Source organism: Neodiprion virginianus, chromosome 3 (assembly GCF_021901495.1).
Source record: "Neodiprion virginianus isolate iyNeoVirg1 chromosome 3, iyNeoVirg1.1, whole genome shotgun sequence".
NCBI lineage: Eukaryota > Metazoa > Arthropoda > Insecta > Hymenoptera > Diprionidae > Neodiprion > Neodiprion virginianus.
In genome coordinates, this window is record NC_060879.1 from 40,023,384 (window position 1) to 40,035,845 (window position 12,462).

The window sequence follows — 12,462 nt, forward strand, 5'->3', positions numbered from 1 at the left end:
ATCCCCTCAGAATTTTCACCAATTTTTCACCAAAACACATACGTTTCAAGTACGATTTTTAATACGCTCACAATCCCATGTCCGTAACCATTCGCCTAGAATAATCTTAATCGAGTCTAAATTACAGGTGAAACTCCGTATCGAAGGTCTTACACTTAATTAACGATATTTATATTACTTTCAATTTAATAAATTTCTTTAGCAGTACAAACAGCGTGGTAATAACGACGCGGCAGATTTTTTATGCCATGCGTCACGAAGCGATATTCAATTTGACATTTCGGACAAATTTCTCGTTTCTCTTCGTAGCTCATCACTTATACGTTTAAATACTCGTCTCGATAGAAAAAAGACCAACGTTCAACATATGCATAGGAACGTTGGTCTTTTTTCTATCGAGACGAGTATTTAAACGTATAAGAGATGAACTATGAAGAGAAACATACTTTATATATATATATATATATAATTTCGTTAATTTTTCAAATTCACCAGTTGTTCAAATTTACATATTTTCTATACATTTTTACATTTGATAACAATGATAATAATGATAATAATAATAACAATAACGTTAACAAAATGAAAAAATTTCATCGAGAAAAGATATAAACGAACATGAGTGGCACACTTGGCCGACTCTCGTTGTCTCTCTTTTTCCTTCGCATTATGGCGAAAGGTCTGCAGCTGGTTTGAAAATATGTTAATACACATTCGGCCAAGGCCAGACTTCGACTGCATCAGAAGCCTTTTATAATTCAGGGGTGAATTCCGATCGGTTTTGTACGAAATACCAACGTTCTTTCGATTAAATATAATTTGATGCATTCGGTTGTAATTTTTTTTACTCAATTTTGCAAGTAACTTTGGGAATAAAAATCGGACCCCGATCGTCGTCTTTTTTAACGGGTGGATCTCATTGTGATTTTTTCTTTTTGCTCGCTTTTTATTTTCTCATTTTGTGTAATTATTTTTTTTTTTTTTTTTTCAATCTTTCCTTTCTTTCTCGCTATATTACGGATATGACTTGCATTAGTCATCGTGTTTACTGATTTGAATTCCTCGCATTGCTATAAAGGCAGTTTTGATCGAAACCAGTATTTTGCATCTTAAAATCCGCATGTAGGTCAAATCGTCTGACGCTCGAAATAAATTCATAAATAATATTATCATCACAATCATCCTACCTGCATCATTTATCTGGAACAATGAGGATTCGAATGATTTTTCTTTACATATTGTTTGATTGAATTTTTATCGTCTTATATTGAACGCAAATTAAAATATATCCGTGTAACTTTGCGACTGGTAACAGAAACCTTTTTCATTCTGCTTTTTCTTCACTTTTACGTTTGACGAATGAGAGAGAAAGAGAACTACGAAGTCCCATAAGGAGGCTTTATTCCGCATTACGCGTAATTTAAATTCACATACGGATCGACTTTAACTTTTTTATACCTACATACATAATCGTTAACTTTTGGCTGAGTTAATTTACGTACATTACACGTGTATACGCATACTAGTATGATCAAATTTTAGAAAGAATAGGATGTGCAGATGGTGCCTTATCTCGAAAAAAAAAAATTCATCCTGACATTAAACGACCGTAGTTCGTAATGGCGGCTGGATTATCCATATTCAACGGGTACGGTCGTTACGAGAATTCTGTCTCATATTATTGTTCGAGAAAAAAGCTAACCCGCCGACCTTGGATTCGTTACATACGGAGATATTTGAGAGCTTGGGAGAAGACAGCACGAATTTTCATGTGTCGCTGATTACACAATTATATATATATATATATATAATATTGTTCCGAGTTTATATTAAAATAAATCAACATTGATTCTATACATGGAATAATGACCAACGTATTCATTTATTACTTATAAAGTTTGCTTTTGCCTTTTTTACATTGATAACTACGACGAAAAAATTCGATACTTATTTATAAAATAAAAAAAAACGACAAATAAAAAATTCGCCCTTGAATCCTTGTCCGATTCCACGTTCAAAGTCACACGTTATACGATGATCGAAACATCCAACGTTTAACCGGATTTTAATATCTTACGAATACGTGTGTGTGGAAAAATAACCGAAGAAGATAAAATAAAAAAAAAAAAAAAAAAAACGATGACGGATGAAAGAGCTCCTCGTCTTATTGTGATCCTTAATCTTTGATCTCTGATCTATTATATTTCTCTCTCACTCTCTCACAGTCTCTCCGTCTCCATCTCTATCTCTATTCTCTCTAAGAACTTTGCACGCGATAGAATTGTGTGCACATGCATCGTGCGTGAACGCATGCACAAGTGCAACGTGATTGGATGATATTTTCGAGCGATGTTCAAACACCGCCGCCTCTTTACAATTCTAACAAAAATATCGAAAATATTTGAATCGTCCGTATTCGTGGTAGATACATGATATTTATAGCCGTTAAAATTTGATTCGTTGTTCAACAATATCAACCGATCTCTTACGTATTGTGTACCATTCTCTTACGTGACAATATTTGACATGTGTAATTGTTTAAATCATCCTGGCAAGTTCAGACGATGATTTATCCATCTAACAAATGTGCACATCTTGTGCATCTACGTTAGGATCTTCCATATTCAGGATGTTGACGAATTTTTTCAAGCATGCTCCTCAAATCAATTTCAAATGATTCAAAAACAATTGCCTAATTTTTTCAAATTTTTATCTCAACTCTAAACCGTGCCAATAACAAAGTGAATTTCCTCGATTGAAACAGACGTGTTTCGGACACGTTCTCGGTATATATTTTATTATAAAAGTAATAATGTTTAAAAAAAAATGTGTAACCGCGATGTTTTATCGGGCATTACTGCTACTATTTAAAAAAAAATTCATACACTGAGAGAAATTTTTATTTCCGGTTACCGCTCAGCCCTTGACTATTTTCATCTTTTACCACAATCGAAAAATACGGTTCTAGGTAGAAAATGAAAATTAGTTTTCTAGCCGTTACCGGAAAGTCTAGTATCCGTTGCTATTCTTTCTCGTTACGATCACTGTTAACCATATAACAAATTGGGATATGCTCAAATCGCATTTAGTAAACTTAAAAATTCACAACAGTGCTAATATTGAATACGATTTGCGGTTTTTACCGTTATAAGTACATTCAAAACTCACGCCTCATTCGCACGAGAATTTATAATCATGTGTAAAATTATTTTCAGCCTAGTTTTCAGATCTGAAATTATTTTTATTTTCATTCAAGTTTTGCGGTTGCGGTACTTGCATGCGATAATTGTTTGTAATAAATTATACTAAAATTGTAATGCGAGAAACTCGAGGTATCCTCGTCTAAAGCGATGTAAATCTACTAGACTCGCTTGTTCCTGGAGTTTAGTAAAACGAAAGAACAATATCGAGTTTTTATGCAAGAATTTTTTTGCGCCTTCGTTAATAAAAACTTCCGCATCGCAAATGATCGTATACTTATTATGCACGTGTGTGTATTTCACTCACAGTTTTAAACGAAAGTACATATCTGAATGTCAATTATGTGCAGTGCATGTATTATAATAACTTGACTCGGAAAATTTACGGTAATTTAGGCGGACCGAAGACTCGTTTGCGGAATGCAAATTCTCCTCACGATACTCTTAGAGCAGAACATTAAGGGGGTATTCTAGTGTAGAGGCATGAATTTGAGGTGTTTTTTGAAGTGCTATAAACAAAAAACAAAAAATATTTTTACCATCCATTTTTTTATCAGGCGTTTATTATTATTTCACGATTACAAAAAAAAAAAAACAAGTCAAAAAATACAAAATTGAAAGTGCTATGAGTTGTTGAAGTGGGGGGTACAAAAAAAATGGCGCGCCAATGTTGTCACGATTGCAAGCATTTTCAAAATCAGAAAAAAAAAAAAAAAGATTATTAATCTACATAAATGCAGCTATCGTACTAACTAAAAAAAAGTCGAAAAAAATTTTTTTTTTGCCAAATTACGGCTGTCCGAAAAAATAATACGTTTTTTTTGACTTTTTTAGACGTTTCTGAATTTTTTAAAAATAGTAAAAATTATTATTTCGTTATAATAATAGTTCGTGCGATAGAGACATGTATTGAGAAGATTCTCACCAAATTTCAAGTAAATCGGTTCAATAGAACTTGAGAAATCATGTCAACCGTTTTGAAAAATGTAGTTTTGAGAAAAACGCGTTTAAAGTTTCGAGTAAAATTCGTTCCAGCCGAGCCAGTATTGAAGACGTGTCACTAAAATAGCTATATCTCTGAAAATAATTGAAATTTTGACTTGTCCTTTTAAGGACACATTCTTGAAAGGTTAAGCTTTGAAAATATAAAAAAAAAAAAAATCGATTTTTTCAAATTTCTACACTAGAATACCCCCTTAAACAGGTTGTTATACATCTATAACCGTAACTCGACGAACTTTACACGCAGTGAATCAGCTGCTTTGGCATTAGGAATTGAATTACACCCGGATTCGGTATTCGATCATTCGATATGCCATCGGATATAGATTTCATCCGATTGAGCAACACTTGTAATTACACTGAGAGCAATTTTTACTTCCGGTTACCGCTCGGTCCTTAACTATTTTCATTTTTTACCACATTCGAAAAATACAGTTCTAGGTAGAAAATGAAAATTGCTATATTTTCTTGCAACTGTTGCGAAAATTTAATGCTCGTGTAAGAATAAATTGACGTTAAAGCCTTGTTTAGCTAAAAAAGTAGAGTAAACCTCAGAAGCTGATTTTGCGTTGCAACAACCAAAAAAGGATCGAAAATAGCGCAAAATGGTTACGCGTACCTCGTTTTTCGTAATTTCAACAATATTCAAACAGTTTTTTTTAACGACACCTGTGTACGTATTACGATATTAAACATGTAAGTGTGCGTAAAAGCAAACCCGTATGTAAATCATGCAATGCTGAACAAAAGTATCGAAAAACGCTATAATATTTATTCTATACAATTATAAAATTTATAGATTTTATGAAATTGTTGCATAAGTCGAACATTTTTTTAAAAATGTTTTGGCTTTTATGATAGTTACAGATATAATTGACGTTCTACTCGGTCGGCAAAGAATAACTACGACGTCCCCTTAAATATGAGAAAATTTAGAGTTTAAAAAACGTCCGCGTTATCTAGAAAATTTTTTTAAAATTCTACGAAGGTATACATCAGTTATTTACTCGTCCTACGTTTGTTTCGCGGTTCGTTGAGTCGACGTCTTTTTAACATGTTAATTATCGTTCTTAAAATATGTTTTATCTTTCAGATGTAAAAACCATATTAAAATCCGTCAGTGGACGGCTGCGGTCTGGAGAATTGACCGCAATCATGGGTCCATCGGGTGCGGGAAAATCGACGCTACTCAACATCCTCACTGGATACAAGTGAGTACAACGCATACGCATATGTATACACATATATATATTATTTATTTATACTTATATAATACCGGATTTTACGTAAATCAAATATTTCTCATTATCAATCATCGTATTTATACGTGTCTCAAGTTTCGCTCGTTATTTCTCATACAATAATGTGAAAATGATTAAACGTGACATTTTTTTTTTTTTTTTCATCCATTTGGAGAAAAATGACACTGTTTTTATACACCAAGGGTAAAATTAGATGATTTAATTGCGAGGATTAAAAATAACCGATAGCTTCAAGTTACTGTCAGTTTTGGGTATAATAATAATAATAATAATAATTACGCCCCAATCTTGACGAATCTAATCTAATCGCACTTCGTAGGTCCAAAGTTTGCAACGTTGAAACAAATCGTTGCACAACTGGATTATGCGCTCAATAATTTCAAGGTTTAAAACATTTAATCGTTAATTTTCGTTCAAATTTATTTACGAGAGAAAAACACGTAGATCAACGACATTCGAAAAGTCCGTTTGTCCTCATTTAGCGTCCGAACTTGAACTTTAAATCGTTTAATCGTTAGCGTTTTTGAACCGGTGGAGATAAGATTTACTACTTTGTACAGAATTCTGCTACGACGATACGATCTCGGTGGCTGAAAATAAAGTGACGCTTAGTTTCAGTTATTTTTGCAATGAATATGGCAAAAAATTAAAATTATTAATTATTTTTCTTTTTTTGCTCGTAAACAGATCAAAAGTCCGGAGAAAATGCAAATTGCAAACAGTCGTAGAATATAAGAAGCGTATAATTTTTTATTCCAAACTACCTGACAGTTACATTAGTGCGGTACATATTTTTCGCATAATTTTAGCCTCATACAGAGTGTATATAATATATATCGTATAATAAAAGGTGTGATATGTACGTCATGAAATGACGCAATCATCTTTGCGCGAAACGAATTGAACGACACAGCGTGAAGCGTGCTAATAGTGAATTTATCGTCAAATTCTCTATTCGCGTCCTATTTCATCATTTGCATAAAACTCTTTCTTTATTATTTTCCCCAACTAAAACTTATTACTATATTCCGATCTGTATTCATCGTCGTCTACTGCAAGTTACACAATTTTTTCTTCTTTTTCTCTCTCCTTCTCTCTCTCTCTCTCTCTCTCTCTCTCTCTCTCTCTCTCTCTCTGTCTGTCTGTCTCTCTCTTTCCTTTCTACGGGGTCAAACGTTAATTTTACGCACGAAGATAGCGGTTTGTCAATTCCGAATCTGTGTCAGTAACCGAATATTTGTGAGACAGCTGCAAAGTATAACATAATTTTGTAACATTATCGTCGGAATTTCGTCAATTTCACGAACTATTCGACATTCATTATCTTTGACATCAAGTCGGCGTCTTCGTCATTCGAGACTTTTACAATTCAATTCACGTCCATGTTATAATATCTCGTACGTGACCTGAATGTTTGTATTTACAACACTCGCTGTTTAAACATATCTGTGAAAAGTTGTACGAATACAATGTTACAATGTACAATTGTGTGAGAGTAAATGTACATGTCATTACAACTATTTATAGACAAAAAAAAAAAATATTTTTAATCAAGGAATAACCGCTGGAATAAGCAATAGATAAACTATTGAATTGTAACACCGTCTCGAACATCATTTTTTACATCAAGTTACACAATTGGTCTGAATGTGTAACTTTCTCGTCTTCGAGTCACAGCTAGCCGGTTGTTTGTAATAACTTTAACCTGCCGTTGTAACAACATGTATAAACAACGGAAAGTTTTTTAAGAGGAGGTAAATACTTGTGTTTTCTACGGATCATCAGGGCCAGGGGCGGGATAAGTTTTCACCTACATATGCTGCTGGTATATTGGAAAACGTTACGAGGTCGGTTGTTATGTTGTAAACATTGAGGGAAAACAAAAATTATGTTGCAACACAGAAGCTGGCATAAGGAACGAAAATTGTAAGCTAAGAGTCGGCGGATTTCTAGGGTTTTTTTTTTTTTTTTTGTTTTTTATTTTTTCATTTTTTAATTTATTTATGCCGACACATCAATATTAAATTACGCGTGTATAGCATTACAGATATGCATGATTGAACTGAGCAATAAACTATAATCCCGTTGCACGGATAAAATGCGTTGCCTGATTGTTAACCGCCACACCGTTCAATCAGGTACAAAACAACGAGAAAATTTTCATTTTCATTTCCTGCAGATTCATTCCAGTAAATCATACCGTACGCGTACAATGTAATGATCAACGTCACGCGTGCAGTTTTTTTCTTTTTTTTTTCTTTTTTACCTCGTTCGGATTGTTTGATTGCAATTATTCTACAATTTTTTTGTTTCAACGAGCAAATTGTATGACGCATCTTCAATATTTATTGTCGCTTGGTTATGCGTAATTTGTTTTTTTTTTCTTTTTCTTTTTTTTTTTTTTGTTCGTTTGATAAACGATGTATATGCTAATTAATTAACCTTTTGAAAAATTTAAAAGAAATAATCTACATTGATGCAAAGTTTTATAAATGTATATATATTAGGGTGGTCGTTAAAAATTAAAATCTTTGCGGCGCCCGAAAAAATCCTTCCTTCTGATGAGAAACTACGGGGAAAATTTTGCTTTTGCGATTTAAACAAAAATAACACGTGCCGACGGCCAATTGAAGTTAATTTTTCGATAAAATTATGGGTTTTTCTTTTAATTTGTCTCAGTAGTTAAGTTTGGGTAAAAATCATCAAAAACGGCTTGTAGAAAATTAAATTCTCTACAAAATTTTCAGCAGTGATTTTGATAATAAGTTAGAATTTATAAATTTGATATTGAGATTATTGCGATGGATATGAACGTTATCAGAAACTTAAAGGAACATTTTTATAGAGAATTTAATTTTCTATTAGCCGTATTTAATGATTTTTACCCAAACTTGAATACTGTGACGAATTTAAAAAAAAACTATAATTTGATCGAAAAATTAACTTCAACTGGCGGTCGGCACGTGTTATTTTTGTTTAAATCGCAAAAGCAAAATTTTTCCCGTAGTTTCTCATCAGAAGGAAGGATTTTTTCAGGCGCCGCAAAGATTTTAATTTTTAACGACCACCCTAATATATATATTATTGTAGATACGTAGAATATAGACTAATCGATGAGAATATTTGTATTTTTAGGACACTTTTTCATATCTCAGTATTTGAACGCATTTTATTTTTCTCATCATTCGTTATATTTTAATGAATAACATAGAAGTTGTTTATTAGTCGTATAGTCTGACAGTATAATATGGCGCATATTTCGAATATAAGTTTGCGTATTTGACAGAATAAATTTTTGAAATTTGCGTGTATTGTCGATAACAATTGCTATATACTGTGTACAGAATGTAGTGTATAATTTTTGATAGCAAGATATTATCTCGGACTTTCACTCGGATTTCCGGTTCACAATTGTATCGATATACATATATGTATATGTATATGTATAGTAATGTGTCAATCGAACAATTAAACCGACTCGTCGTCGTCAATTTAATGTCTGCAAAGTCATTATGATAGACAAAAATACAGAGGTAAAAATAATGCCCGCATAGTTAAAGCGGATTCAAGGCTGACGATTAATTGTTTTCTAGGCGATCGGAAGTCCTCGCATTACGTAACAATCGGTCATACGTATGTTAAAAATTACATCGTACGTATATAACTGCTTTGTGCAAATTTTATATGCCCACTGTTCTACCGTCATTCTAATTGCAAGTGTTTCCGTATCACACATACGTACCTAATCACTTTTAAAAATGATTCTAAATTTACTTCAAATTCAGTGACGACAATTATAGTGTATTTGTCTTAAATTTGCGCTAAAAATTATTGAATTTAATGAAATTTCTAGGAAAAACGCAAAAGTGTAAGTTGAACTTGCTAAATTGTGGTGTAAATTTATTGCATTTTTAAGATAAATATGTCGGTATACGAATAAAATTTTCTGTATTAATTAGTTCTTACATTGCTGCGACGTCGAGGTCCGAGTTTAACAGTTTATACTCGACTATCGACATTTTCCACCGCTGTTCTTTAACAAGCAATGAACCAGTTCGCATTATCATGTTTGTCAACGTCGAGTGAACGGGGTCAAAATAACAATCGACCAACTAACTGCTTCAAGCCCATTACTTATTATAATTATACGTAGAACGAATCGCGCAGTTTTCAGACCTCTGCAATGAATATATAGCGTCGAAGTAAAAAAAAAAAAAAAAAAAAAAAAACCTTCGGAATCGCCTCTGCATTGTTAATAATAAAACCGAAATTGAACGTATAATGTAGTTACCGATGCTTCGAATAATTTCAATATCATGAAAAACTAATTGAAGGTTGTAACGGGTGCGTTGTATTTTTTTTTACGTTTCGTAACGAAATCTGAAACCCATTTACAGTTAGAGATTGTTGAGGTTACGTGGTACTCCTACCCTTACCGATAGAGCAAACTCTCCCTTTATCTTTCTATATTAAATAAACAAACGAACGGAAAGGGTTCAAACTTCGATGATGCATCGCGGGTTTCGTAACGGAATTCAGGAAAATTTCTCGTATCCCGAAAATCGTCAGCAAAAGTTTGTGATTTTTTGACACGTGTTGCTATTCTCACATTTTCCGCATTTCAGGGGCCAACAAGCGCATAGTTGAGATACTTTGCCTAATTTCGGAAAGAGTGAGGAGTAAGATGAGCCATTGTGAGAAATCGCTAGACGAAAACTAGAAATTACAATAATTTGGTGAATAAAAGATGGACTCAGTCGGTAAGGGTAGGAGTACTACATGATCTTAATCTGCAGAAACGTTTTCGCTGGCAGGTTCAACTTTTGCATCCCACTCTGCAACCAGGCTCGAGGTTTCGTTCAAACAAGTCAGGCATCGTTGTCCGTTTGGCGTATGGTCAGAATCATTTCTTCGTTTACAGATGAAATTTTATTACATTATGAATATTTTACACGATCAGCATGAAATTTGATATTCTACCGAGCGAACGAATATAGAAAAAATAACGTAGGCACTATAAAATGTCAGCAACGTTGCGTGATAAATATCGATATATTATAATTATTTTTGTGATGCTTCAACTTAGTGCCATTGTACCTATAAAATTTAGTTACATCGATTGCATGTTTTAACGATCCAAATTATTTATTGACGAGACAAAAAAAATAAAATAAAAATTCAAACAGGATGCAAAATCTCCATCGAACGATCGATAATTTGGTATAGTGTATAAACAAATGCTCTGAGTGATTGATTTTTTTCACCGTTCTTCATATTCTTCTAATTCCTTTTTCGTCACGATTATACATCGCTTTTTAATCGCTTATTTCAATGTCAACTCTTACATGATGTTGAAACAATTAACAAACCGTCTAAAATCCGTACAGCAATATTATTTTCTAAAAAGGTTTGCAGGTAGTTAATTTGTTTCTTCGTCTCTTCTGATTTTCAAGCATCAAACACCGCCAGTTACAAACTGCCTTTCCCACACTCCAAGAAAGCTGAACCCGGTATCCGTTGTACATATATAGTCAGCATTATGCAGGTATAATGTTTAACTTGCAAAAGGCGAGAGTGACGCTCGTTAACTTTCTTCGCGTTACACTTGTTCTAGTTCGTATTGTACATATATAGGTAATACAGCTACGTGTAGTTTACTCCAAAAAAAAAAAAAAAAAAAAAAACCAGAAAAACGAGTGTACGTATAATCAAAGCGATGCCGGAAGTTATAATACGATAAACCTATTTCTCATTGTTTATTCGCGTTTATTTATTATTTATAATACACAGCAGTTGTGTTTTTATTATAATAGATGATTGTAAATCGTTACGATATCGTGAAACTGATTCGACGCATCGTCGTCTTCTTGCGAAACAAAACGATACTTTTTTGCAATCGATAATTTATTACGGCAATCAATAGTCATTTTATCAACTTCTAACGTCATACAAATCCCGGGAATTTAATATCTAGCATCTTTTTCAACAAACGCTCCGCTCCGTAACCGGTTGCACGTATAATCTGTCCGTTAGATTTGAAAGAATAACAAGTTTACACAAACGTCAAATAAACGCAGCGTGCTCCGAAATTTTCCACCTAACGTGTACTTTTTTTTTTCAAGCTTTTTGTTTTTACCAATTAGCCTTTTGTCGTCAAACGAAGTAAGAGTGACGGTATAAATTATATTATTCATTGCGATAGAAAAAGACAAAAAAAAAAAAAATGAACCGATTCATTTACTGCATGGTTACTAGTTACAAAACTAAAAATGAAAAGAAACAGAGTTGACAAACAATACAATTAAACAAATAAATGAACCATTTATATGGATTTTCATCAATGTATTGTAATTACTGTGATATATGAATTATATGCGAAAAAAGATTCATAAATTTATCACCTCTTTTCGCAACAATACATTACACATATATATATATAACTAACTCGACGTTACACGTAACATTTGTATAATGCATGAGATGCGTGTACGCAAAACAGCCGACAATCGCCATTAATCCAAAAAATTATGTCTCGTGTCGTCACCTGCGTCATGATTCAACATAAACATGTAGACACGTTGGTGAATATATTCATTTTTTAACGACATACCTGAATCGGCATATCATCGCGTACCGCATTGTACACTTTAATTAAGTATCGTATCATCGCAGGGTCAGAGTCGAGTCGAGGCGATTTTTTTTTTTTTTGGTTTCTATCCTTCATTTGCATCATTCCCCTTCTTTTCTCAATCTCTTTCTATCACGTACGAATTTCGTCCGGTTTATATGCGATATTGTCGACACATTTTTTTGACTGAATAATAATTATCTGGAGGAGAAAGATGGGTGCATCGATAATCTGTGATTGATGTGAATACAGTACGGAGAATTAATTAACGGAGATGAAAGAACGATTTGAGAATTTTTAATGATGGGGAAATTTTTTTTTAACGATCTTATAGCTAATGTCCGTTGAATTTTGCAGTCGTGACGCGTTT

General features: G+C 33.1%; 1 protein-coding gene across 2 annotated transcripts in view; it reads left to right on the forward strand.

Annotated features, from left to right (window-relative positions):
- Positions 1–12,462, forward strand: part of LOC124300854 (ATP-binding cassette sub-family G member 4) — a 48,139-nt gene that overhangs the window by 25,465 nt on the left and 10,212 nt on the right. For both annotated transcript variants that reach the window (XM_046755280.1, XM_046755281.1), the window contains exon 3: positions 5,296–5,413. In XM_046755280.1, coding sequence (XP_046611236.1) covers positions 5,296–5,413 — 118 coding nt within the window. The remainder of the gene's footprint in view (positions 1–5,295; positions 5,414–12,462) is intronic.